Source organism: Mesoplodon bidens, assembly GCF_964165515.1.
Source record: "Mesoplodon bidens genome assembly, chromosome: 3".
Taxonomy (NCBI): domain Eukaryota; kingdom Metazoa; phylum Chordata; class Mammalia; order Artiodactyla; family Ziphiidae; genus Mesoplodon; species Mesoplodon bidens.
The window spans coordinates 83,790,533-83,818,257 of record NC_138178.1 but is presented as its reverse complement, the minus strand read 5'-3'; the positions used below and the strand labels follow the sequence as shown (position 1 = coordinate 83,818,257).

The following is a 27,725-nucleotide window of genomic DNA, read 5'->3' as shown; positions in this document are numbered from 1 at the left end:
TAGAACAAAAAATCTTACAATTTGTATGGAGACAAAAAAGACCCCGAATACCCAAAGCAGTCTTGAGGGAAAAAAATGCAGCTGGAGGAATCAGACTCCCTGACGTCAGGCTATATTACAAAGCTTCAGTAATCAAGAAAATATGGTACTGGCAGAAAAACAGAAACATAGATCAATGGAACAAGATAGAAAGCCCAGAGGTAAACCCACACACCTATGGTCAACTAATCTATGACAAAGGAGGCAAGGATATACAATGGAGAAAAGACAGTCTCTTCAATAAGTGGTGCTGGGAAAACTGGACAGATACATGGAAAGAATGATATTAGAACACTCCCTAACACCATACACAAAAATAAACTCAAAATGGATTAGAGACCTAAATGTAAGACTGGACACTATAAATCTCCTAGAGGAAAACATAGGAAGAACACTCTTTGACATTAATCACAGCAAGATCTTTTTTGATCCACCTCCTAGAGTAATGTAAATAAAAACAAAAATAAACAAATGGGACCTAGTGAAACTTCAAAGCTTTTGCACAGGAAAGGAAACCATAAACAAGATAAAAAGACAACTCTCAGAATGGGAGAAAATATTTGCAAACAAATCAATGGACAAAGGATTAATCTCCAATACATATAAACAGCTCATGCAGCTCAATATTAAAAAAACAAACAACCCAATCCAAAAATGGGCAGAAGACCTAGATAGACAGTTCTCCAAAGAAGACATACAGATGGCCAAGAAGTACATAAAAAGCTGTTCAATATCACTAATTATTAGAGAAATACAAATCAAAACTAGAATGAGGTATCACCTCACACCAGTTAGAATGGGCTTCATCAGAAAATGTACAAACAACAAAGGCTGGAGAGGGTATGGAGAAAAGAGAACCCTCTTGCACTGTTGGTGGGAATGTAACTGATACAGCCACTATGGAGATCAGTACGGAGGTTCCTGAAAAAACTAAAAATAGAATTACCATATGATCCAGCAATCGCACTACTGGGCATATACCCAGAGAAAACCATAATTCAAAAAGACACATGCACCCCAATGTTCACTGCAGCACTATTTACCGTAGGCAGGTCATGGACGCAACCTAAAGGCCCATCGACAGACGAATGGATAAAGAAGATGGGGTACATATATACAATGGAATATTACTCAGCCATAAAAAGGAATGAAATTGGGTCATTTGCTGAGACCTGGATGGATCCAGAGACTGTCATACAGAGTGAAGTAAGTCAGAAAGAGAAAAACAAATGTCGTATATTAACGCATATATGTGGAACCTAGAAAAATGGTACAGATGAACTGGTTTGCAGGGCAGAAATTGAGGCACAGTTGTAGAGAACAAACGTATAGACACCAAGGGGGGAAAACCGCAGGGGGTTGGGGATGGTGGTGGGATGAATTGGGAGATTGGGAATGACATGTATACACTGATGTGTATAAAATTGATGACTAATAAGAACCTGCTATATACATTAAAAAAAAGACAAATCAAAGAAGAAAGCAAGAAATGTAAAAGTGAAAGTTTAAAGCCTGTTTCATCACAAGTGTCCCTTTATCATTTCACATCCATGAGCTCTGTAAATGGTTTAAAACAGTGGTTCTCAAGTGTCACCTGAGCATCCCTGGAGTCCCAAGACTCAACCGTTCAAGGGGTCCAAGAGGTCAAAACTATTTTCACAATAACAGTAAACGTTATTTCCATTCTCATTCTGTTTTAAGTGTACAGAGGAGTTTTCCAGAGACAAGATATGTGATAACATCATACTTCTAATGGCTAATAGAATGTATGATTGTGTGTGCTTGTATTTTAAATTTTTCAGTTTTATTTTCCAATACAGTAAACATCAGTAGATACAACCTACTTAAACAAAAGTTCCTTGGAATTCTCAATAATTTTTAAAATAATAAAAGGATCCTATATCTGCATCATAAAAAATAACAAACAAATAAATAAAAGGATCTTAAAGCCCAAAACTTTCAGAATTACTGTTTTACAAGATTGTGTCTATCAAATCGTCATTAAGGTATGATTACTTTCCCCCACTTTTAATAATCAAAGACCACACACACACACACACACAGAGTCTGCTAATCAAAACATCTGGTTGGCTTAAGCTCATCCGTGTAACACCACTAAAATGAAATAATTAAAGTTGAACTACAATTGCCATGTTAACAAGTGAAGCTTTACTCTAGGTTAAGGTCAGAATTCAAATAAGCATTTTATAAAACTGGAAAAATCTTAGAATCTAATAATTTACCTCTGAGAATCCGTAAGAAGTACAGAGATTCCAAACTGAGAACTTTAGGGTATTGAAGCGTACATTGAAATATCTGAGTTAAAGCTTACATTTTAAAAATATCTTTTTCTTATGCGAGTATATATCTTTTTTTCAAAACATGGATACCAACAATAACATGTGCCTTATTTATGTCAAATCCTTCAATTAAACTTGCAAAAACAAAAGAAAAAAGAATTAGGAATATGAAGGCTGTGAGCGTTTCAAATATTTTAGTGTACCTCTTTCCAGAGTGAAATTTGCACTGCAAAATTTACCTGATCTGGCTGTTTGTAAATCCTTCATTCCTACTGCTTTATTAGGAACAGAATCTTTCACTCCAACTGCAGGCTGAATGGGTTTTGAAACAAGTTGATTAATAAATAATGTACATTTGATACAATCTGTAGTTAATAATTCAAGACAAAAGTATAAGTTTTTACCTTCAAGTGAGGATATTTTTCAGGAGAATCTAAAAGGCAAAAGGGACATAGAATCAATTACACATAACTATGAAAGCCAACTATATATTCATGCAGTTAGTACTGAGCAGAACCCTTATTCTTGGCCTTGGCAGTGAATACTTTAGGTTTTGGTGTTTTGTTTCTTGGGGGAAGTTAGGACTGCAACAAGACAGACATATGAATCCACTATAGATACTGAAGAAAAAATAGTAGTACAGCTTTAACAAAACATGCAGTTAAGATTTCAAAAGTAAGATTATGTTCCAAAAGCCTTTATAAAATAGAAAAATGCACATGTACCAATGTGAACATGCTGATTGATGAGGAGAAAAGTGATCTTTAATCAGAGCAACAAATCATGACCCCGAGAAGGTAAATGTGAAAGCTGATGGTAAAATGCAACAGCATATCTTGAATGCAATACAGCAGCATCATTTACACCATTATACTACAAGTATTTATCATGTTCTTCAATTTGTCCTGTAATTTAGGAAGTGCACAGTTGGGATGACAGTTCAGTTGAATGTATAATTCATTTCTCATCAGAGAAAGTGTTATGAACTGATCAGCTTGGATATACACTTGTAGAATAATAGTTCATAAAAATATTCATGTTTTTCCATACCCATGTGGGTTACTGGTATGCCTACATTTCTTGGATCCTCTAGTTTAGTCATCTTAAAGTTTCTCAATCCACTCATGCAAGAAGGTATATAAGGCACATCTAAGAAATAACGTATTATAAGTTTTCAACATCGAAGTACGATTATCAAAAAGGAAAAAGTAAATTTCACTGCCACAGAATTATTAGATATTAAAAATCATTCATATTTCAAAATCAGTGTAGTATTTCCTGAAAATAACAATTTTAGCATTTAGGGAATGAACCCTATTAATTTCTTTTGTTTCCAAAATTAGTTTGGTTCAGTATATCATGCTAATGTTTAAAAGGATTTTTGCGAAACAATTATCAGCAAAAAATTAGCTATCTTAGGGACTCCCCTGCCGGCCCAGTGGTGAAGACCCCATGCTTCTGCTGCAGGGGGCACGGGTTCAATCCCTGGTTGGGGAAATTAAGATCCCATATGCCAAGCCAAGCAGCCAAAAAAAAACAAACAAACCAATCTTAAAAAAAAAAAAAAACAGCCAATGCTTCCATATTCAAATTAATCTCATTTGAATAACACATACCAACACAACATATATCTTTGATGCCTGATAGTTACAAGGAGGAGCTGGGGTTTACCTCAATTCTAGCACCCACTCCTGCCTCCAGTATTCTCTGGAGCAGCAATGACCTAACCTTGTTTCAGTGTAAATACACTGAAGTCTCCAGCATTTATTGTTTCTAGATTTCTTGATGATGGCCATTCTGACTGGTGTGAGATGATATCTCATTGTAGTTTTGATTTGCATAAATGCTGTTGAGGGTGTGGAGAAAACGGAACACTCTTGCACTGCTGGTGGGAATGTGAATTGGTACAGCCACTATGGAGAACAGTATGGAGATTCCTTAAAAAACTACAAATAGAACTACCATATGACCCAGCAATCCCACTACTAGGCATATACCCTGAGAAAATCATAATTCAAAAAGAGACATGTACCAAAATATTCATTGCAGCTCTATTCACAATCGCCCGGAGCTGGAAACAACCTAAGTGTCCATCATCGGATGAATGGATAAAGAAGATGTGGCACATATATACAATGGAATATTACTCAGCAATAAAAAGAAATGAAATTGAGCTATTTGTAATGAGGTGGATAGACCTAGAGTCTGTCATACATAGTGAAGTAAGTCAGAAAGAGAAAGACAAATACCGTATGCTAACACATATATATGGAATTAAAAAAAAATGCCATGAAGAACCTAGGGGTAAAATGGAAATAAAGACACAGACCTACTTCAGAATGGACTTGAGGATACGGGGAGGGGGAAGGGTAAGCTGTGACAAAGCAAAAGAGAGGCATGGACATATATACACTACCAAACGTAAGGTAGATAGCTAGTGCGAAGTAGCCGCCGAGCACAGGGAGATCAGCTCGGTGCTTTGTGACCGCCTGAGGGGTGGGATGGGGAGGGTGGGAGGGAGGGAGATGCATGAGAGAAGGGATGTGGGAACACATGTATATGTATGACTGATTCACTTTGTTATAAAGCAGAAACTAATAAAAAAAATACACTGAAGTCATCTAACGAGAGTTCTCTCACGTTTCCTCATCACCTCCACAATCACCTCCCTAACACCCTTCTTTCCCCCCTCTTTCCTTTCACTATATTCTTTCCTCTTCAAAGGTAGTCTCTGGATCTGTGGTCTTAATTCTCCCCCTTTGACATTCTTTTTATGGATCATCCCCACCACTTCTTTTTTCCTCTTTGCTTAGCAGTGGCACCTTACCTCTATAAGTTCTACTTCAACGCTTTGCTACCCTCTGGCTATAAACACACTCAGAAAGAAAAACAAAATAATATGCTTTTCCTTGATCCTGTTCTGTCTTGAACTATCCAGTGGCTCCTCTTCCAGATTTCTCTCAGTGCAAGCCTACACCCTTGCTACTCTGAGAGCTTGTCAGAAATGCACAATCCCAGACCTGCTGCTCAGCATGTGCACCTTTCACAAGGTCCCCAGGGGACTAATGAAAATTTGAGAAACTCTGATCTATGAGTCTGTTTCTACCTTCCCACAGTAAGAGTGGGAAAGCTTTGCTGTTCGTCTCTGACAAGTTTCGGTGCTGGAAGCTCACTTCAAATTTGTCTCACGTTTCAAATACTCTTCTCTTCCCTTTTCTAAAGACCTATTTTACTTTGCCCCCGTCCTCCACAGACCCCTGCTTCCTTTTCTTTCATTTACTCCCTGTAACCTCTGCCTCTCTCATTCTTTAGTCCTTCTTTCCTCTTCCTCATTTCCCGACTTTCCTTAGGTTGTAGAGTACCTTGAAACGGAACTAATAATTTAGCTCCTTAAAGGGGACTCTCAATTTAATCTGTGGCTGACACCAGATAAGATACACAGCTTCCCTCCTTTTCTCGTCTTTTTCCTCACTATGCATTTGACAGGTGATTTTCTTTTTTTTTTTTTTACATCAACAGTATTATGTGTTTTAATAGTTTTCAGAATATAAGCTGCATAGCTTTTTAGAATAAAAAATGATATAACTTCAGGTACATGCTTTAGGACACTTGGTTCAACAACAAGCAAACTGTGTCTTTGAGGACCACCTCAAAAGGGTGGCACACTTCACAGTGTAACTTGATAACAGACATGGAGATAGATGATTATATCATGGCATGTTGTCTACAAAAGAACATCTGGACACTCAGAGCTTAAATAGAACACAGCACACAGTTAAGTATTCAAGCACTGCTTTTTGGCCAAATAAAAACTGCCTAAAAACTGCTGATGGATTTTTGACAAGAAAAACAGATGTAGCTACTTAGTTCTTCTGATACAGCACTTCTTTTCCAGAATGAGACAGGCTCAGTTCAACTTGAAATCAGTGTGAGGAATGATTCTTCCTCGTAACCGACAGGTCATTTTCTTTGGCTATTAGAATATATCAGAATTCCCATTTTAAATCAACATGCTGTCAAATGACTTTTTCATAAAAATATAGTTCTTACCTTCTACTTGTCCATTTAATATATTTTTTCCTCTTTGACCTGCAGCTCCAGATAAATGATCAACATACTTCTCTGGAAGACTCTCAGAGATACTCTGTTAAAATTGATATTAATAATGAGTTGCATAAAGCTTTCCTAATCCCCTTCTAACAGCGGAAAATACCCTACTTTTTAAAAATTTCCTACTTTACAAGCAATTAGATTTAAAAATAAGAGAAGCATGCATTGAAAACCCAAACATTGAAATAGAAAACTTCATATACACTCTCTAGGGCAAGTCTATCTTTTATCCTCATTTGGCTACTGACTCTGTAAACTGAGCATGGAAAGCCAGAGGAATTATTTTCACAGACAAAAAATGTGCCTGACTTACAGGCACATTTCAGCAAACAATTACCTTCAAAACACCTAACTCTACTTTGCATTCCTTGGCAAAAGAGGAGAGTATTTTTTAAAAATATGTGTTTAAATAAATTCTTTAATAAGTACACTTGCTATAAATTTAAAATATTTCTAAAGACAGAAATTTTTTAGTATTAAATTAATATACTTGGCATGAAAAGAAACCATGAAGTATGTCATGTTGAGCATAAACAGAACACTGTAGAAGCTGCTTCATTTAGGTAAACAAGGGCTTATAAGAATCTGTTATTTGATAAAATTTTTATTGATAGGAAAAATAGTTGAATAAAATAGCGAAGTAGTAAGAAAAACTTTTATGTTTAAATAATAGCAGAAAATTTAAATATAGTTATGCAACTCTTCAAAAAAGTACAGCAAGCTTTAATAAGGGAAGAATAAGAACTTTTATTTATTAATCATCTAAATGTGCCAAGCTTTTCTTATGCACATATTATTTTCTACATACAACAACAATGATAAAAGTGATTGTAAGGACAGTTACCCCACTTCCTGTTTCCTGGTCCTTCCAAGATGCCAGAGTGTAATGACGAACAGATGGGATCCACTGTTCTCTCTGTCCAGAATGTCCCTCCCCTGGACCCTCACGTGATTGGATCCTTCCCATCCTCCCCTTGGTAGCTTTTCTCACATGCAGATCTTTTCTGACTACCTAAATTCCACTCCCACCCCCATCCCCATCCTAACTACAAACTTTCTCAATGTTGTCTAATGTAACATTCTCCATTTTCTTTGCCTCTCACTGTTGTGGCCTCTCCCGTTGAGGAGCACAGGCTCCGGACGCACAGGCTTAGTTGCCATGGCTCACGGGCACAGCCACTCCGCGATACGTCGGAATTTCCAGGACTGGGGCACGAACCTGTATCCCCTGCATCGGCAGGTGGACTCTCAACCACTGCGCCACCAGGGAAGCCCTCTCCATTTTCTTTACATGAAGGACTTAACAGTGACTTATAAAGGATTCCTGTTTGGTTCCCACCACTACAGCCTAACCCCTCAATTGGTACAGTCAGTGTCTAACTGCCCAGTACATAGTTGGTATTCAATAACAGGAATTTATTTAAGACCAAAACATTTAAAATGTCGAGAGGACCTCAAGTACCAAAGCACTTGATACCTATAGGAGATCTCTGATAACAGTCTATAGAAACTTAACATACCCCAAGCTAGAAATCCACATGCCCGTTCTAATTTTCCTATTCTTAACACTACTGTCATTTTATTGTCCTTCAGGTTTTAAAAAAGTGCCCCAGCATTTAGTGAGTCACTAATTGCCACTGTGATCATTTTTTTAATTAGTTTCTGCTTTATAACAAAAGTGAATCAGTCATACATATACATCTGTTCCCACATCCCTTCCCTCATGCATCTCCCTCCCTCCCACCCTCCCCATCCCACCCCTCCAGGCGGTCACAAAGCACCGAGCTGATCTCCCTGTGCTCTGCGGCTGCTTCCCACTATCTATCTACCTTACGTTTGGTAGTGTATATATGTCCATTCACTGTGATCATTTTTGTCTTACATTTCTATAGCACCCTTTACAGTTTACAAGGTGTGTTCACAGCTCTTACCACATCTGTTCCCTACACATACCTGAGAAGTGGGTACCAGTACCATTTTTACGAAGGAGGTCACAGACACTCAACCAGGGTAGACATGTCTTTCCGAGATCCCACAGCCAGTGACAGAACCAGGATGCTACCATGTCTTTTGACTTTAAACACAGTGCTGTATCACTGCAGCAGCTGCCTATATCTTACAGATCAGGCCCTTCTTATCTCTTTCCATAGCTGTCACCTTACAACAGCTCATCATTACTTTATATTTACGTTACTTCAAGTATGGCTGCCATTAAGGTACTCAACACACACTAGTTTATCCAAAATGGTGTGTACTTATTAAAACATCGCTAAACCTAACTGTTGTTATTATAACGCCACATACTTATTATTCCCCATTCTTTTGCTTCTCTTGAAACGTTCCTTGCAGATCTATTTGAAAATCCAAATGTAATAATACTTTCAAGTCTCAGGCACTATCTTTTTCAGGTCTAAGTGGTAAAAAACTACATTTCAACCTGTTTCTCTCTGAACCTCACTAGGAGTTTTACACATCCATATGTACCAAAGAAACATACATTTGCTTGGGAGACTGGGACTGACAGATACACCCTACTATATATAAAATAGATCAATAATGAGGACCTCCTGTATAGCACAGAGAACTCTACTGAATACTCTGTAATGGCCTATATGGGGAAGGAATCGAAAAAAGAGTGGATATACGTATAACTGATTCACTTTGCTGTATATCTGAAACTAACACAACACTGTAAATCAACTATACTCCAACAAAAATTTTTTAAAAAAAGAAAAGAAGAAAGAAACATACATTTGGCCATAGGCTGACCTGGAATAATGCTTCAGTTTTTAGATAAATTTAACTTCAGAACCCAAACTGATTCCTTATGACTTCTAAGCCTTGGTTTTTGCTCTGTGCTACACTGGTTTCATTAGGTGAATCTTGCAAATTAACAAAAGTGCACTATGTGGTAGTTATTATACTTAGCACACAATTATTTAATTAATTACAGGTTAAAAATGTAAGGAAAAAATTTTGATGGGCAAATGCAAAGGTGAGAAAGTAAAGTCAAAGCACCCCCCCTTTTATGTTTTAACATCACTCAGTGCTTACATTTTAAAATAAAAAACAATAATAATAATAGAGGACAGTACCTCAGAATCCCAAGGTGATTCAATATCTTCCTCTTCTCCTAATCGTTATGTTGACATCATATCTGTAAAATGCAGCCACAGATACATTAATGAGAACATTAACTACTATGAATTTTAAATACATATATGTCTATCTCCATCCACAAATATTTAAATAAAATAAAGTAGCAGAAAAGAATTTCAGAGGGTTGAGGCATTTTCAGGAAGAAAAAGTTGGTAGTAGTTGGGATACTTCTGAAGAAACGGAGCAAAAGAAATATACTTAAAAAGAAATGGAAAAAAAAAAGGGCTTCACTGGTGGCGCAGTGGTTGAGGGTCCGCCTGCCGATGCAGGGGATATGGATTTGTGCCCTGGTACGGGAAGATCCCACATGCCGCAGAGAGGCTGGGCCTGTGAGCCGTGGCCGCTGGCCTGCGCGTCCGGAGCCTGTGCTCCGCAACGGGAGAGGCCATAACAGTGAGAGGCCTGCGTACCGCAGGAAAAAAAAAAAAAAAAAGAAGTCAAATCGTTAGGATCTGTTTGCTCCTGTGGAGCACGTTCAATATCAGTATCATTTTCTTTTTCTCCAATTTCTGGATTTGTTGCTCCTTCCTATAAAAACAAAACAAAATACAACAAACACCTCATTTCAGAAAACATCATATTCATTCATTTGGTCATTCAATCAATCAGTAAGACCACAAACATTTACTGGATCTGTCAAATCATAGGCACTATCCTCGGAGAAAAGCTGGAAATATAAATAGAAGACCGATTCTGGTCTGTATTCTAGGAGAAATAGAGCTACATGAAAACAAGTAAGAACAGCAAAGTATCATTCAAAAGCTCTACAACTGATGTGAACAGAGTACAGGAAGGGCACACAGGAAAGAGGAGTCAGCTGTATCTGGGTAGCTCAGGAAATGCTGCAAAGACAGGTCTGTGTCTTAAAAGACACACACAGTGTAGAGCGGGGATGTGAAGGGGATTCTAGAGAAGGCAGCCTGAGCAAAAGGATGAGGCGTGAAACAACATAACAAGTCACGTGGAAAACTAGAACACAGTTACCGGGAATGGTATGGAGAGACAAAACTGGAGGATCAGAGCCAAATCAAAAAAAGCAAGTGTCCTCCTAGAACATGAACTTTCTCCTTCATGTGATGGGGATCCACTACATAAGTAGAGGTGTTACATCTTCACAAATATATTTTAGAAAGGTCACTCTGGCAGCAACGTAAAGATGAACATCAGGGGAGCAAAACTAGAAAAGAGCATTTCAAAATTATAAGTGAGAAAGTAATAGGAAATGAAAAATGGTAAGCAGGTAGAAAATACTGAACTTGATGAGCAACAGGATGTGGTGATTTCAGGGAGGGATGGAGTCCAGGATTTTTCCTGCTTTGGTATTTCAGTGATGTTATCTACTAGGATGGGGAAGACAGATGACAGAGTAGCTTACAAAGAGTCAGGAAAGAGGAAAGCATCAGGGACAATGTCTTCAGTTTGGGGCATAACAAATTTGAGGCACCCAGGGGACTTAGAAGAAAGATTTGGATAAATGCATTTGGATTAGTAATAGATAAACTTATTCAGGAAAAGCATATGATGTTAAGATAAATATCTGTAAAATATACTAACCTGGTGTAATTAAATGATGCAAACCTATGCAGAGTTTTGAACTTTTGAAAATATAAACAAGACTGGGGAAGAAAACTATGAGATTCAATTTTTCGATTATATATTGCAACATTTGTTTAAGGATATGAAATATACTCTTTCACGAATATGTGCAAATATTCATTTCCTGGATATTATAGCACTAAGCATTTTTAAGTTTAATGAAAAAATTTAATTGTAAAACACCAACTCAAGAGACTACAAGAACACTCCTTTTCAAAAATTAATCTGAAAAGACAAGTTTTAAATTGTAGAAGAGAATGTTTATGTGATTATGGAATTATAAGGCATTTTTAAGTACTACTATGATGTACGAAAGAAATATAAAACCCTATTTTGAGTGTTGCTGTAGATCAAAAAATTGTTTCTTAAAGTCATGTAAGACGCTCTGGAAGTCAAGGAGCAAATAATTTGAATTGGTAAACTTGAAAATGTTTTTCAAAAATTAGTCGGGGACTCAAGCTTTTTGTGTCAGGTCATCTCTTCCTAACTAGAAAAATTATTATGAAGGTATGTAACCACAGATGACTTGGTGATTTATTATTAACACTTTTATTGAAGTGCACTGGCATTTTAAGAAAACAATTAGAGATGCCTTATCATTTTGGCCATTAAAAAGATCAATCCCTTTTCTTTGCTGTTAGTAAGATTAACGATAAACAGTTTTGCATAGAACATTTCTACATGTGTGCTGTTTTAATTTTCAATGAAAAGGTCCTTTTTTGTTTATAATAGTTTTAATCCCAACGAAGGAGTTATCACCATAGGAGCCACAAACTTCCCAGAGGCATTAGATACGTAAGTATTAAAATTTTTGTGATATATTCTAGAATAGTGATGAACTTTAAAAATATTGTGCTAAGTGAAGGAAACCCATCACAAAACATCACATATTATATGATTGCTTTTATATGAAATGTCTAGAATAAGCAGATCCATAGCAACAAAAAGGAATTTAGTGGTTGCCAGAGGTTAGGGAAAATGGGGAATAACTGCCAGTAGATTTGGGGTTTCTTTCAGCTGGAGAAGAGAGGGAGGGGGTAAAAATTCTCTAAAATTAGATTGTGGTGATGGTTGGGCAACTCTGAATATATTAAAAACCACTGGGTTACACTACCAAACGTAAAATAGATAGCTAGTGAGAAGCAGCGGCACAGCACAGGGAGATCAGCTCGGTGCTTTGTGACCACCTAGAGGGGTGGGATAGGGAGGGTGACAGGGACGTAGATGCAAGAGGGAGGGGATATGGGGTTATATGTATATGTATAACTGATTCACTTTGTTATACAGCAGAAAATAACACAACATGGTAAACCAAATTATACTCCAATAATGATGTTAAAAAAAAACAACACTGGGTTTTCGACTTCAAATTCTGATATGAAAATTGCATCTCAGTAAAGCTGCTAAAAGAATCTTCTCACAACTTAAACATCACAAAGCTTTTGGGTGGGGGGTAGAGAGGATTTTTAGAATAAAATTTACTATAGTTTAAAACTTTTATTGGTTTTATTATATAGAAGTTATTCATACTTTCATTTGATCTAATAGTTGGTTCTTACCTAAGACTCTAGTTTAACATTTTGTACTTAATAGCAGTAAGATGGATGTGTAGCTCTCATAATAGATTGCTGTAGAATTATTTGTTCCTTGACTGGCCGACTTGCATGTCTTTGTCTCTGAAGGGTTGTATGCTATCTAGATGCACACATTTATCTATATGAACCTGTGTTCCTCCTTCTGGTTATTGAAACTGTTCTTTGAGCCACGTTTTATAAGGAACTAATCTGAATATTTATGTTCAAAATAAATATTGGTTGCCATTGTCTTTCCATCTTCTCTTTAGGATGTCAGTCCTGTTGAACTTGACCTTCAGCACAGTCAGCTTATTAATTTATATTTTCTTTTTGTATTCTCCCTTTAGCGCCTTAATACGTCCTGGTCGTTTTGACATGCAGGTTACAGTTCCCAGGCCAGATGTAAAAGGTCGAACAGAAATCTTGAAGTGGTATCTCAATAAAATAAAGTTTGATCAGTGTAAGTCTTAATTCGACGATACAGACATTATCTCCATAAAATGGTAATATATCAATCCACCCTGTTTGTGGTCCTTACTCAGGATGTCTTAAAAGACAAATTCCTTTAAATGTCTATTTTTCTCTCCTCTTGTTTGTCCATAAAGTCCATTTCTCAATGAACGTGTGTCCAGAGATTCTGTCATTTTGAATCCCGATTCTAAAGAAAGTTTTCTTTTGAGTACTTAGATAATACTTGATGAAATCTATGTATAAATGTTTCTTTAGATGAATGTAAAATATAAAATCATATAAAAAGCACCTGTATATTATGAGCATAGTACCTCATGATATAGTCACTTTGGGGCCAAAAGAGGGGAAGCAGACTATAAAACAAAACACATGGAAATATTATGGAACTACCTGAGTAATAAAAGCAGCTATTAAAGCTGCAGTATTTTCAAAGATATCTGAATCAATTCTTAAAACCAAGTATGTTTCCGATAATAAGGGGGGCTTTTATGTCCAAAGTTATTTCAAGATGAAATTCTGAAAACAAAATGTCTATGAATGTGCTTTTTCAGTTTGTGGTTAGGCCATAATTAAAGGTTTGTAAATCGTTATCTGGCAACTCTACCTTTCTCTGTTTATCACAAAGTTATTTAAATATAACAACTTTTGTGAAAAAAAAAAGAACTTTAGTGATTTGTCCCAATGACAATTTTAATGGTGTGTTTAGTAGCAGTTTTGGATTTTTCCCCTTAGAATTTAGTGAAGTAAGCTTTTGTAAAATTACAGTTCATGATGGCTATCTTCTTTTTTCATTTGCAATGTGAGTTCTTTATGAAGAGCTTTTTATTAGCTCTTCTGAAATTTTAATATTATGTCCTGTTTGCATATAGCTGTTGATCCAGAAATCATAGCTCGAGGTACTGTTGGCTTTTCTGGAGCAGAGTTGGAGAATCTTGTGAACCAAGCTGCTTTAAAGGCTGCTGTTTGATGGAAAAGAAGTGGTAACCATGAAGGAACTAGAGTTCTCCACAGATAAAATCCTAATGGGTAGGTTTTCTTTTTTTTTTTCCCTATCTTGTACTGTTCATTATGTTAGAGAAAAAATTCTTTTTTTTTAAATTGCCACTTGGTAATTTTTGGTTTGGTGGTAATTTACACTTTTTAAAAATTTATTTATTTATTTATTTATTGGCTGCATTGGGTCTTCGTTGCTGCATGCGGGCTTTCTCTAGTGGCAGCGAGCGGGGGCTACTCTTCATTGCGGTGCATGGGCTTCTCATTGTGGTGGCTTCTCGTGGAACATGGGCTCTAGGTGCGTGGGCATCAGTAGTTGTGGCTTATGGGCTGTAGAACTCAGGCTCAGTAGCTGTGGCACATGGGCTTAGTTGCTCCGCGGCATGTGGAGTCTTTTTGGACCAGAGCTCGAACCCGTGTCCCCTGCATTGGCAGGCTGATTCTTAACCACTGCGCCTCCAAGGAAGTCTGAGAAAAAACTCTTAATTTTGAGAGAAAGTTTATAAAAAAGAAAGGTATAGAAACATGCAAATATATACTCTAACAGAGCAACAGAGTTTGGCCTGTTACAGAACGAATACATTATAACTTATATTACACTCTTTGGGGGGCATGAGTGCCCATGTCTTTCCTCTTGTCTGATATTGCTGATAAAAGAATAGTTAATTTTACTGTTTTTCAGAATTTAATTTTTACTTTAAATCTTGAATTGCCTTCAAAACAGGTTAGTTATGATATTCCTGTTAAATTAGAAGTTTATTTTCTAGAAATAGAATACAGCTTTTCCTTTTGATATAAGGATTAAGATGATAGTTTTTACAGTTTGGTTTTCAGTTGACAAATTATGGTTTACATGGGTTGTAGAGTGGCATCTACTCATGTTTTAAACTTTCAAACTTTTAAAATATGTATTAATGATATTAAATCATATGACTCTAAGAATGACTTTGAGACAAAGGAGCTTCATTCATTTAAATATACCTTCTTAATGGAGTATTTTACTTAAGTAAATTTTTATTCTTAGGGCCTGAGCGTAGAAGTGTGGAAATTGATAACAAAAACAAAACAATCACAGCGTATCATGAATCTGGTCACGCTATTATTGCATATTACACTAAAGATGCTATGCCTATCAACAAAGCTACAATCATGCCACGAGGGCCATCACTTGGACATGTATCTTTAGTTTTTCTTTTCTTTCAAATAGTGCTCCCCAGGAGCTTATGTAGGAAATTGCTGATGAAAACATTTCAAAAGGAAATTCAGCTACTTCCTAGGTGTGTTGATACTTTCTTCTTTAACTTCCTCAACTGTCTTGAAATCAGACATACTTGTGAAATTTACCTGCTAATAAAGGATATCCTTAATATTTCAGATAATATATTTACATTATGAAATGTAATTCAGGAATGACAGCAAAATATAATTCTTAAATATGTAGTTGCTCTTTTCCCCTCAAAACAAATTATGTATCATAGTGACTGGTTCAATAGTTTTTCTAAGTTTTTTCTCATTGAGTACAAGTTTCATTTTCATATCTTTCTAATTATAGACGCTAATTTTATTTATTTATTTTTTAAATTTTATTTTTGGCTGCGTTGGGTCTTCTTTGCTGCACGCGGGCTTTCTCTAGTGGAAGCGAGAGGGGGCTGCTCTTCATTGCGGTGCGTGGGCTTCTCATTGCGGTGGCTTCTCTTGTTGCAGAGCACAGGCTCTAGGCGTGCGGGCTTCAGTAGTTGTGGTACAAGGGTTCAGTGGTTGTGGCTTGCAGGCTCTAGAGCACGGGCCCAGTAGTTGTGGCGCACAGGCTGAGTTGCTCCGCGGCATGTGGGATCTTCCCAGACCAGGGCTCGAACCGTGCCCCCTGCATTGGCAGGCAGATTCTTAACCACTGCACCACCAGGGACGTCCCTATAGACGTTTTAAACATTTTTGTGCAACGAGGGACAAACAGTTGTATTGCAGCATTAACTACTTATTATTTATAAACTGCACTTTTGCTTTCCTCATTTTATACATAGCTGGTTTTGTAATCAATCACCATGACCATCTCTATTAAATGCCGCTGAGCTTTCAGCATCATGGTATTAAGTAAGGTCATGAGAGACAAATGATAATTCAGGTTATTAATGTAAGTGTTTCAAAACTGTGTCTGAATTTTTTCTTTGTTTTCAATTGTCTAGGTGTACCTGTTGCCTGAAAATGATCGACGGAACGAAACTAGAGCTCAGCTTCTTGCTCAGATGGACGTCAGTATGGGAGGAAGAGTGGCAGAGGAACTTATATTTGGAGCTGATCATATTACAACAGGTTGGCTGTAAAGAATCGCTTTGGTTCAAATTGTGTTTGTTGGTTTAAAGATTTTTTTAACTTGAGTTTTATGTATATTTCAAAATTTTAGGTGCTTCCAGTGATTTTGATAATGCAACCCAAATAGCAAAGCAGATGGTCACCAAATTTGGAATGAGTGAAAAGGTAATGGCTAATTTTAATCCTTCCTCATGTATCAAATGTTGATGTGCCAAGTGTCTCTTTGTGAGAGAGGATTCTCATTATAAATTGATAGATTTTCCCCTGTCTCATTCCAAATGGATTTAACATAGCTGACTCTAAACTAAATGTCATTTTCTGAGAAATGTAACATACTCTTTCCATTCCAGCTGCTCAAACAGTAAGAGTTATTACTTCATGAATTAACCAAATGATAATATAAATTCTTTAGCTTTTTTATTCATATGACATCGAAGACCTTCTTGTTGAGCTTGCTTACTTTGCCCTTTCCACATACTTCACGTTCCTACGTTATCACTGTGGCTCCATAAAGCAATTCCAGTACTCTGTGAATTGTGGATTTCTGGACTAGAATAGCTGCTAAGGTTTTCTAAGAAGGTACTCAGAACGATACTTAGGATTTAAAATTTTCTCTCTTGTTCACACTTTTTAGTATTATACTTTCAGAAGAATAATGAAGTTTTTTTGCCCTCAAGGGCATTTTTATATTGTATTTTTTCCTTACCCCCATGATATTTATTTTCTTATGTATAGGATAGTACTTCCTCTGTTACATATATTAGTGTTGGAGGTTTTTCTGTTGGATTTCTTTCTTTTCATTGATTTTAGCTTGGAGTTATGACCTACAGTGATACAGGTAAACTGAGTCCGGAAACTCAACCTGCTATTGAACAGGAAACCAGAATCCTTCTGAGGGTAATGATCTTTTTTTTTTTAATGTTTATTTATCTATTCAGTCAAAATGTGCCTAAATATTTGGGTGCTTGCAAAAAAACTAAAGTTCCTCTGTTTTATAAAGTTAATAGGTGCACCGTTGCTGCCGTGATTAACTATGTCATAGACTGGATCTTTGACATAGACTGGAACCCCTGATCATAGACTGGATCTTTATTTTATTCTGGGCATAGGCTAAGAACAATTTATATATATATATATAAATATAAATATATATATATATACATATGTGTATATATATAAATATTTTTAAATAAATTTATTTATTTTATTTTTGGCTGCATTGGGTCTTTGTTGCTGCATGTGGGCTTTCTCTGGGTGCAGCGAGCAGGGGCTGCTCTTCATTGCGGTGGCTTCTCTTATTGCTGAGCATGGGCTCTAGGGCACGGGCTTCAGTGGCTGTGGTGCGGGGCTTCAGTGGTTGTGGCGCACGGGCTTAGTTGCTTCGCGGCATGTGGGATCTTCCCAGACCAGGGATTGAACCTGTGTCCCCTGCATTGGCAGGCGGATTCTTAACCACTGTGCCATTAGGGAAGCCCAGAACAATTTACATTGTGATTTAAATATTCAGTTCTTCTTTAGCTGATATATTTCTAATATTTTATGTGTTTTCTTTAATTTGATTATTTTACTTAGACATGGTTATATTCAAAATGTCTAGTAATTGTATTGTGTTTATATGACCTGTGCTTCTTGGATTTAGGAAATTCATTTTTACACTTTCCACCCAATTTTATAAGGACAAAAATATAATTCGCTAGTAAAATATTGGCAGAAACATTGTACAGGCAAATATGACACTGCCAAAAATGAACTGTTATTACTGCTGTTATTCATAAGCTGATAAACTTAATTCAGACTCACCTTTGGAAAGAGAGTTGAAGGAATTAAATGAAAAGTTCAAGGTGGGTTGCAAAAAAAATTAAATGTATGGAAGTCAAGGATCACCTCTAATGATACTGTGTTACAGTATTGAGAGGTGAGTGTGTTACCAAGTAAAAGAATGGAAATTATATCTTTTCTGGCCATTCTAGATTGAGTAAATTGGTGAAATCTCAAGAGGCAAAAGGAGCAAACTCCCTTTCCTTTTAGCACGTATACTGAAAAGAGAAATAGATTTCTGTGTTCACAGACCTTATTTAGAAAGCAGATGAGTACAGTGTATAATTTTATTTCTTAAGTAGCTTTTTGTTTAAGTAGTCCTCAGTTATCTCTATGATAGACTTTGAGGTTAAAAATGTAACATTTGAAAGTATGAAAGAGTTATCTTTAGGGAACGAAGCTTTTAAATGCGTTTATCTTTCATAACTAGAAGTCAATAGATTTTATAGTTTTTTTAGGGTGCATAAAGGCTTTTTATCTCATTTAGGGTTTTTGCTTCTCCTAAGGTTTCTGCCTCTTACATATCTGCTTTGTATTTCAGGATTCATTTGAGCGAGCAAAACATATCTTGAAGACTCATGCAAAAGAGCACAAGAATCTAGCAGAAGCTTTACTGACCTATGAGCCTTTGGATGCGAAAGAGATTCAGATTGTTCCTGAGGGGAAGAAATTGGATGTGAGATGATAGCTCTTGATGCATTGTTGGTTTTATTGCAAGACCATAAGTAGCACTGCAGTAGTCGTATTTTGCAACACTTTTCTCCCATTCTTGGTATCACTCAAGGGTGTGAAACACTTTGTCAGTCTTTTGTCACATTTATCTAATTTCGATTATTCTCATGATGGACACCTACTGCAAACAGCAATTTATTAAAGAAAATAAAGAACTATCAGGATTGAAAACAGCTTGTTTGAGAAATGTCAATCAGTTATTAAGTTGAAAATAAGTAATGATTTTATGGTTGGTTACAGTGCTAGATGTGAATAGAAATTGTGCCTTTAGCTCTTGGGAAGTATTTTTACTTAGGAAAATACAATTCTTGAAGGACTGTCTTTATTTCTAGATAGTACCACTTATCTTTGATAAAGAAATGATGCTATTTGGCTATTGGTAAATCATATTTCTACATACATCAGTGGAAACTTCATTAAGATGCACTTAATTATGATCTAGATTGACCATATATAAAGTGTTTTTTTAAAAATCTAAGAGTAGAGAATTGTGAACCTACAGATACAATCGGAATTTAAATGATTATTATAAGCTTTTTAAAATGTAGCTTGCATTTTCATGGTCTTTTTTTTTTAACATTACTATCACTCTGAAAATGAAGTTTATTTCAGAGCAGCAGTATTTTGTTAAATAAACAAGTAACACACCTCAAATTATGAATAACTGTGTAATTATGCTTTGCGTTAAAACCAAAATAAAACCAAAAACCCAGTCCCATTCAGAGTGAACTTTTGAATTATGCTGTGTTAGAAATGGAAAGTTGTGTTTATTTTTCAGTCAGATTTTGTGAATATGAATGTGTTGTTACAGAATTTACAGATGACTTTATTTAACTCAGTAGAAAAATTATTTTAGAGCACATTGTAGTGGTTTTACAACCATACTATATTCTTGAAGTGATTTTATTAAAATTACCTACAGTTTTCTAGTAACTTTTAAGCTGTATATGGTCTTCGTTGAGGTTGGTAGAGGGAGCTTGCTACATGATATTCTTGCCCTTTATTTGGGTAGTTTAAAATTTTGATGTACTTTCAAACTTAGAGAAACATTACCAGAATAATACAAGGAATTCTCATATACCCTTGATTCTGATATACCAGTTATTTTCATTTGCCCGTTTTTTATTGCCCCTGCTTCCTTTCTCCCTTCCTCCTCTCTTCCCTCCCTCCCTCCTTCCCTCCCCTTCTCTCTGTGTTTATATATATATGAGTATACATGTCTTTGCGTGGACACGTTTTCATTTGTCTTGGTAGACTTCTAGAAATTGCTGTGTGATGTGGTGAGTTTCTGTTTAACTTTTTAAGAACCTGATGAACTGTTTTGAAAGTAACTATATAATTTAATGTTCCAACTACCAGTGTATGAAGGTTCCCGTTTCTCCATATCTTGTACAGTGTTTCTTATAGTCTTGTCTTTTTGACAAAGCCAATCTAGTGGGTATGAAGTAGAATCTCATTGTGGATTTAATTTACATTTCCCTAGGACTGATGATTTTGAACATCCTCTGCTAGGCTTTTGGTCATTTGTATATTGTCTTTGGAGAAATGTCTGTTGAAATCCTCCCTCCCCTCTTTGGGTTGTTGTCTTCTGTGTTGTAAGAGATCATATATTCTAAAGACAGGTTCTTTATCATATGGATCTTGTTTTTTTGTTTGTTTGGGTTTTTTTGGCGGTACACGGGCCTCTCACTGTTGTGGCCTCTCCCGTTGTGGAGCACAGGCTCCAGACGCACAGGCTCAGTGACCATGGCTCACGGGCCCAGCTGGCCACGGCATGTGGGATCTTCCCCGTCCGGGGCACGAACCCATGTCCCCTGCATCGTCAGGTGGACTCTCAACCACTGCACCACCAGGGAAGCCCAATCTTGTTTTTTTTTTAATCCAGTGTGAAAATCTCTGTTGTTTGAGTAGGGTGTTTAGTTCATTCATATTTAATATTTATGTAGTTGTTTTTACATCTGCCATTTGCTATTTGTTTTCTGTTTTTCTCATATCTAAAGAGATCCCTGTGTTCCTCTTCTTCTTTTCTGGCTGCACAGCATGGCTTGTGGGATCTTAGTTCCCCAACAGGAATTGAACCCGGGCCCTTGGCAGTGAGAGCACGGAGTTCTAACCACTGGACTAACAGGAAATTCCCTGTTCCTCCTATTGTGAGTTATGTCTTAGCAGTTGGTCTAGGGATGACAGTACGCATTTATCACTCTTAATCACAGGCTCCTTCAAAATAATACAAGTTTAATTCTGTCACAATGCAGTAAATTTGTTCCAGTATATCTCCTTTTCTTTCCTTTGTGCTATTGTTGCCATGTTATATCTGTATGTGTTACAAATTAATACAATTATTAACTACTGGTTTATATAATCTTAAGTCCTCTGTCTTTATCTGGGGATGTCTTTATTTTGCCTTGTTTCTTTGTTTGTTTTGTTTTTTTGCAGTACGTGGGCCTCTCACTGTTGGGCCTCTCCCGTTGCGGAGCACAGGCTCCGGACGCGCAGGCTTAGCGGCCATGGCTCACGGGCCTAGCTGCTCTGCGGCATGTGCGATCTTCCCGGACCGGGGCACAAAGCCGCGTCTCCTGCATCGGCAGGTGGACTCTCAACCACTGTGCCACCAGGGAAGCCCAACAGTTTATTCTTTAATCAGTTTGACTGTGTCGTCCCACAGCCTCTGATTTCCATTATTTTTGGTGAAAAGTCAGCTGTCAATGGTAATTTTGGTCTCCTTTTCCGATAGGTTGTTTTTCACTTGCTGCTTTCAAGAATTTTTTCTTAGTCTTGTCTTTTAACAGTTTGACTATGATGTGTATAAGTGTGGATATCCTTGAGTTTTTCCTACTTGGGATTCGTTGAACCTCTTGGATCTGTAGATTAATGTTTTTCATCAGATTTGAGACGTTTTTGGCAATTATTTCTTCAAATATATTTATTTGCCCTTTCTCTCTTCTTCTGGGATTCTCCTTTCACATATGTTGATCTGGTCTCTGGGGCTTTGTTCATTTTTTTCATTGCTTTTCTCCCTCTCCTCTTCAGATTGAATACTTTCTGTTGATTCAGCTTCAAGTTCACTGATTCTTTCTTCTTCTTTCAACTGAATTTTTCATTTCAGATATTATATTTTTCAGCTCCAAGTTTCTATCTGGTTCTTTCATATACCTTGTATCTCTTTACTGAGATTCTTCATGCATTGCACCATTTTCATCATAGCTCTCATTAAGTCTTTAAACATGAATTCCATTAGTTCTTTGAACATGTTCATAATAGCTGCTTTTAAGTCTTTGCTCATTCTAACATCTGGAGATACTCAGTTCCTATTGAATGCTTTTCTTCCTCAGTAAGGGTACACTTTCTTCTTTCTTTGCTTTGTAAGCTTGTTGAATTTCAGATAATGTAGCAATTACTAATTCTGAATTTTTCCCCCGAGGGTTGTTCTTGTTTTATTTAGTAACTTGCCACCAGTAAATTTGTGAAATCTGTCTCCACGGCAGTGTGCAGTCACCAAAGTCTCTACTCATTTTTTAAAATAATAAATCTTGCTTCCTAAGCATTGCTGCTGGATTGCATAGCTTAGCATATAGCCAAAGACTGGACAGAGGTTGTGTTCAAACCCCATCAGTCAGGCCTCCACTCTGCCAATGGATCTGTGTGGGCTGGCAAGTACATACAGTGCTCAGGTCATTTTCAAGTCTGCTCTGGTCTGAGCTTTCTGATGGGCTTGTTTGCTTCTCCCTTGTGCATATGTGCAGGCTTTGGCAACCATGGGTATGTGGGTGGCCTGAATCAGCTTCAGTTTCCGCTTTGCATGCCTGTACATCTGGAGTATATAGAGTGCTTATCCAACCCAGATGGCTGTCTTACCTCCTAGAACTTCCAGTGAAATCCCTAGCTACTCTGTTGTTTGCCCCAAACAGGACTACAACCTCACTGAGCCTTGTTTGCTTACCACTGAGCTCCCAGGTTAACTTACAATGCATCATATCAAATGAGTCCCCTCTGGCAGTGACAACAAGCCTTGTTCCCTGGGTCTGTTGTTGCCCTGGTTGAACTACTGCACCCGTAGACCTGGCCCGGGATGTGGCAGCACAGTAATCCCACAGGCTCACAGGTTCTTTCCCTAACTGGGTTTCATGAATAAGCACTTCTTAGTTTGTTGTAGATCTTCAGTTAATTTCCAGAGTGCTGAAATGGCTGTTTTATTAAACAGCTTATCCAAATTTATAGCTGCTTTTTAAAAAATGGAGATGATTTGTCAACCTCCTCCCCTCATCATGCCGAAAGTATATTTCCCCAGCTTATTCTGAATCACATTTCAACCAAATCAGTTTAATAAGGATGGACTTTGAGAGGACTTGTAAACTTTTTTAAGCTGTCCATTGAAAGCTACCACAATGCCAGAGTTTTACAAGTAACCTATACCTATTAAATAGATTACTTGTGGTAATTGATACATGTTTTATTTTTAGATATTCTTTGTTCATATTCATTTTAAAGTAAATACTGAGTTACTACAATCTGGCTAGTTATAAGCATTTTTCTTAATGTAAGTATGTAATATTTTAATAAAATATGTTGGAATGTAGATTTGATCTTTGAATTGAAAAAATAACACCTATTCGTGGACATAAAATTTGGAGAGTTGATACATTTGAACTGAGGATTTTATTTCTATGCAGATTCTCCCCTGCCCCCATTTTGTCACATGAATCCCTATTCTTTTGGGCAAGAATGTGATTCCCCAACACACACCCCTCCCCACCTTTTAAAACAGAAACAATTTAGTTATGTATCAATGTTTCATATGGGAATATAATGGGTAGCTAATCTGTTATGAATTTGAGAATGTATTTCATGAAAAAACAAATTACAGAGCTGCCAAAGGGAGAGGGTGAGAGGGAGAGAGGTAAAACCTGGTTTGGGGAACTCGATATGAATCTAATCTCCCGCAGTTCTGGGAGCAGGTATGTAACTCATACCCAGGGAACCTGGAATCTGAAGGAACTCGTAGGTTACTTTGGCTCAGGACAGGAGAAGAACTGCTAATGTGTTGAGACTGTTCTGCACTCTCAGCATTTGCTTTGACAAAGACTGTTTGAGTGCTTATCGAGGACCAGATGTTAGTCAAGCGTGAAAGAGAGAAAATGAGCCCTGGTGGTGGATCCACATTGGATACCGCACAAAAGGCCACTTAGAGGCATGAACAGGCCTCAGAACAGGATAGTCCAAAGAGGGGCTCTGGATTCCTTAAGAGCTAAGAAGAAAGAATGGATTACATTCACTTAGGTCAAGGGAGTTACAGGTGAGAACAGCTGTGGGCACAGAAATGCCCCTGAGAGAGAGTCAGCTTTAAAACAATTGCCAGATCCAGACTGCTCAAAACCATCTCACATAAGAACTCTACCGCCCCCTGCAGTTTTGAACCTGGCAGCATGGGAAACCATAATTAGCCAGCTGAAGGAGGAAGGATGGGATGAGGCAGGAAAGGAGGGGACCATGCCTGCCTTCCACCCCTACTGCAGGTGGTCTGCCTGTACCATGGCCTAGCTGATTAACTCTGACTTGGCATTTTTATAGTTCTGTATGTTATGTGGGGCTGGACATTGTTTTTCAGTGCTTTGTGAGTTAAAGCAACTCTGGACTTCTTATTACTTGAGAGTAAGGGTTTTCAACCTGGGTTGGGAGAAGAACCTCTGAATATTTAAAAGGGTAGTGGGAGATGAAGTTGCCTTCTAATTATATCCCATGAGTCAAAAATAGTGGTTACATATATTAACAAATTTTTGTTTGAACACTTTTCTGGGTGATATAATTCTATTCATAAGATTTTTCAAAATTGAAATATTTGTGTAATTTCCATCATAATCATGTATGGGATATGTGTGTGAGTAACTATTTTAACAAAGCTTCTAATGTCTTGGTATTTTTTAAAATTTTTATGGAAGTATAGTTAATTTACAGTGTTGTATTTCAAGTGTACAGCAAAGTGATTCAGGTATACATATATATCTATATATATTCTTTTCCAGATTCCTGTCCATTATAGGTTATTACAAGATATTGAGTATAGTTCCCTGTGCTATACAGTAGGTCCTTATCTGTTTTATATATAGTAGTATGTATATGTTAATCCCAAACTCCTAATTTATCTCCCACCACGGCCCCCTGCTATCCGCTTTGGTAACCATAAACTTGTTTTCTATGTTTGTGAGTCTGTTTCTGCTTCATAAATAAAATAAGTTCATTTGTATCATTTTTTTTAGATTCCACATATAAGTGATATCATGATGTCTTTCTCTGACTTGACTTCACTTAATATAATCTCTAGGTCCATCCATGCTGCTGCAAATGGCATTATTTCATTCTTTTTTATGGCTGAGTAATATTCCATTGTATATGTATGCTACATCTTCTTTATCCATTCACCTGTCAGTGGATATTTATCGAAAAGATACATGCAACCCGGTGTTCATAGCAGCACTATTTGCAATATCCAAAACATCATGGAAGCAACATAAATATCTTGGTATTTTTATATGATTTTATTTCCTCTTCCCCCTTATATGATATTTTATTGTACTATATTATGGTTCAGTATTCTTTCCCCTTAAAATTCCTATGCAATTTAGTCATGTTATATTTCCATAATCATTATCAGTTTAATACTTTTAATATTGAAATAGCTAATCTAGGGATTTAGTAGAATGATCTATTTATTGTTAAAATGGGGACAAGAGAAACTGCTTTTAGTTGATTACAGCTCTTATTTCCCCCTTTATTCTGTTGATAACATTTTTATGATTATGTTAAAATTCAGGAATTATTTTGTGCGATCTTATTCTTTGCTCTCCATTTTATGTTGGTAAACTCTAAGGTTATATATCCTTGGTCCTTTTAGCTTCTCTCTATATTTTTGTATCATCTGTATGCTGATGACTTCTTAGTCTTTCTCTATAGCCCTTTTCCATTTAGGCTACGTGTCCAACTGTTTTTCTCCATAGCATTTGATTTGTATGTGCATAAGAAGCTGTTATTGGGGACTTCCCTGGTGGTCCAGTGGTTAGGACTCCACACTCTCAATGCAGGGAGCGCAGGTTCAAACCCTGGTCCGGGAACTAAGATCCTGCATGCCACATGGCGCGGCCAAAAGAAGAAGAAGAAGAAGAAGAAAAAAGCTGTTCTCTAATTTATTGTTTCTGTGTCTGCCTTTTCCCACCTGGTGTTGAGTTCTAGGAAGGAGTCTTGAACACTGGTATCTCTAAGACTAAATGCAGTGCTTTAGAAGTAGACAGCTAAAAAATCTTCAGTGAGTGAAAGAATAATAGGCATTCAGTAGATTGATCCTAATTCCCCCATCAGGCAGAGCACTGGAACAGATGGGTCCGATTCTTCATAGATGGTTAAATAATGCCATAGAGAACATGAGTAGTAAGTGGTTTTTTCGTCTTTGAAAATATCGCAGTGACTGTAACAATAAAGAAGATGGAATGTCTTCCTGAGGAAAATCTGCCTTCTTTTTTGGAAGATAAAATGTGCAAGGTAGGACTGAGTGCCAGGCTAACAGTATCTTTTACATAGAAGGATCTGTTACCTGGATAAAAAGATAACTTTAAGACCTGCAGCTTGTGAAACTCCTTAAGTATTCTGGATTGATTTCATACAAGATGTGTTTTATCTTTGATCAACCAGTTGCCTCCATTCACAGTCCTGAGGCATGTTAAAGACCAGTTGTTGGTAAACTTGAGATGTTAGGAATGTCTGTATAACTCTCCTGGAAGTTCTGAACTAGGTGATGAAAGAGACAGAGTTGCGAGAAGACAGAGAAAGAACAGACAAAATATGGAGGATTGCAGAAGATGGTTGCTAAAGGATTTCCAGGAAGAACAAAAGAGAGACTGTTTATATTATTTGGAAATAAGCATCGTTATCTAAAAAGAAACCCAAATCAACTATAACCAAAATATCAAATGACTGAATGATTATAAGAAATTTGTGAATCAAACTATGCAAAGCCTGGGGCTTCCCTGGTAGCGCAGTGGTTGAGAATCTGCTGCCAATGCAGGGGACACGGGTTCGATCCCTGGTCCTGGAAGATCCCAAATGCCTCGGAGCAACTAAGCCCGTGTGCCACAACTGCTGAGCCTGCACTCTAAAGCCTGCAAGCCACAACTGCTGAGCCCACGTGCCACAACTACTGAAGCCCACGCTCCTAGAGCCCGTGCTCTGCAACAAGAGAAGCCACCGCAGTGAGAAGCCCACGCACCGCAAGGAATAGTAGCTCCCGCTTGCTGCAACTAGAGAAATCCCGCGTGCAGCAATGAAGACCCAACGCAGCCTAAATTAATTAATTAATTAATTAATTAATTAAAAAAAAAAACTATGCAAAGCCTGATGCACAATGTTTCCTGGTGGAGGGAGCATAGCTCCCACCAAGTAGAAGCATCTTGTCAGCATTAACTCTGCCAGGCCAAAAGGTTCATAATTTTTTAGTTTTAATTTTGCTGGAAGATAATGTTTTATACTGTTATAGCACAAAGAAAACTGATTTCAAAATTTATCAAAACTTAATGTGATTTTTTTTCTTCCTGTTTGGGAAGTTGATAGGAGGGCAAGTGCATACTTGTACCCTGGT

General features: G+C 37.1%; 1 protein-coding gene and 2 long non-coding RNA genes across 3 annotated transcripts in view; 1 reads left to right on the top strand and 2 right to left on the bottom strand.

Annotated features, from left to right (window-relative positions):
- The window catches only part of LOC308614819 (ankyrin repeat domain-containing protein 26-like), a 57,555-nt gene extending 47,972 nt beyond the window's left edge, over positions 1-9,583 (bottom strand). The window contains exons 1-4 of the mRNA XM_081229585.1: positions 9,545-9,583; positions 6,390-6,483; positions 2,744-2,772; positions 2,579-2,651 (exon numbers count right to left, since the gene is read on the bottom strand). Of these exons, the coding sequence (XP_081085711.1) occupies positions 2,579-2,606 (28 nt within the window). The 5' untranslated portion in view covers positions 2,607-2,651; positions 2,744-2,772; positions 6,390-6,483; positions 9,545-9,583. The remainder of the gene's footprint in view (positions 1-2,578; positions 2,652-2,743; positions 2,773-6,389; positions 6,484-9,544) is intronic.
- Positions 1-27,725, bottom strand: part of LOC308614833 — a 103,729-nt gene that overhangs the window by 69,425 nt on the left and 6,579 nt on the right. The gene's annotated exons all lie outside the window — the stretch shown is intronic.
- On the top strand, positions 16,421-17,402 carry LOC308614834. Its single transcript, XR_014015443.1, has 3 exons — positions 16,421-16,552; positions 16,644-16,717; positions 17,363-17,402. It is a non-coding gene; the product is annotated as an uncharacterized lncRNA (long non-coding RNA).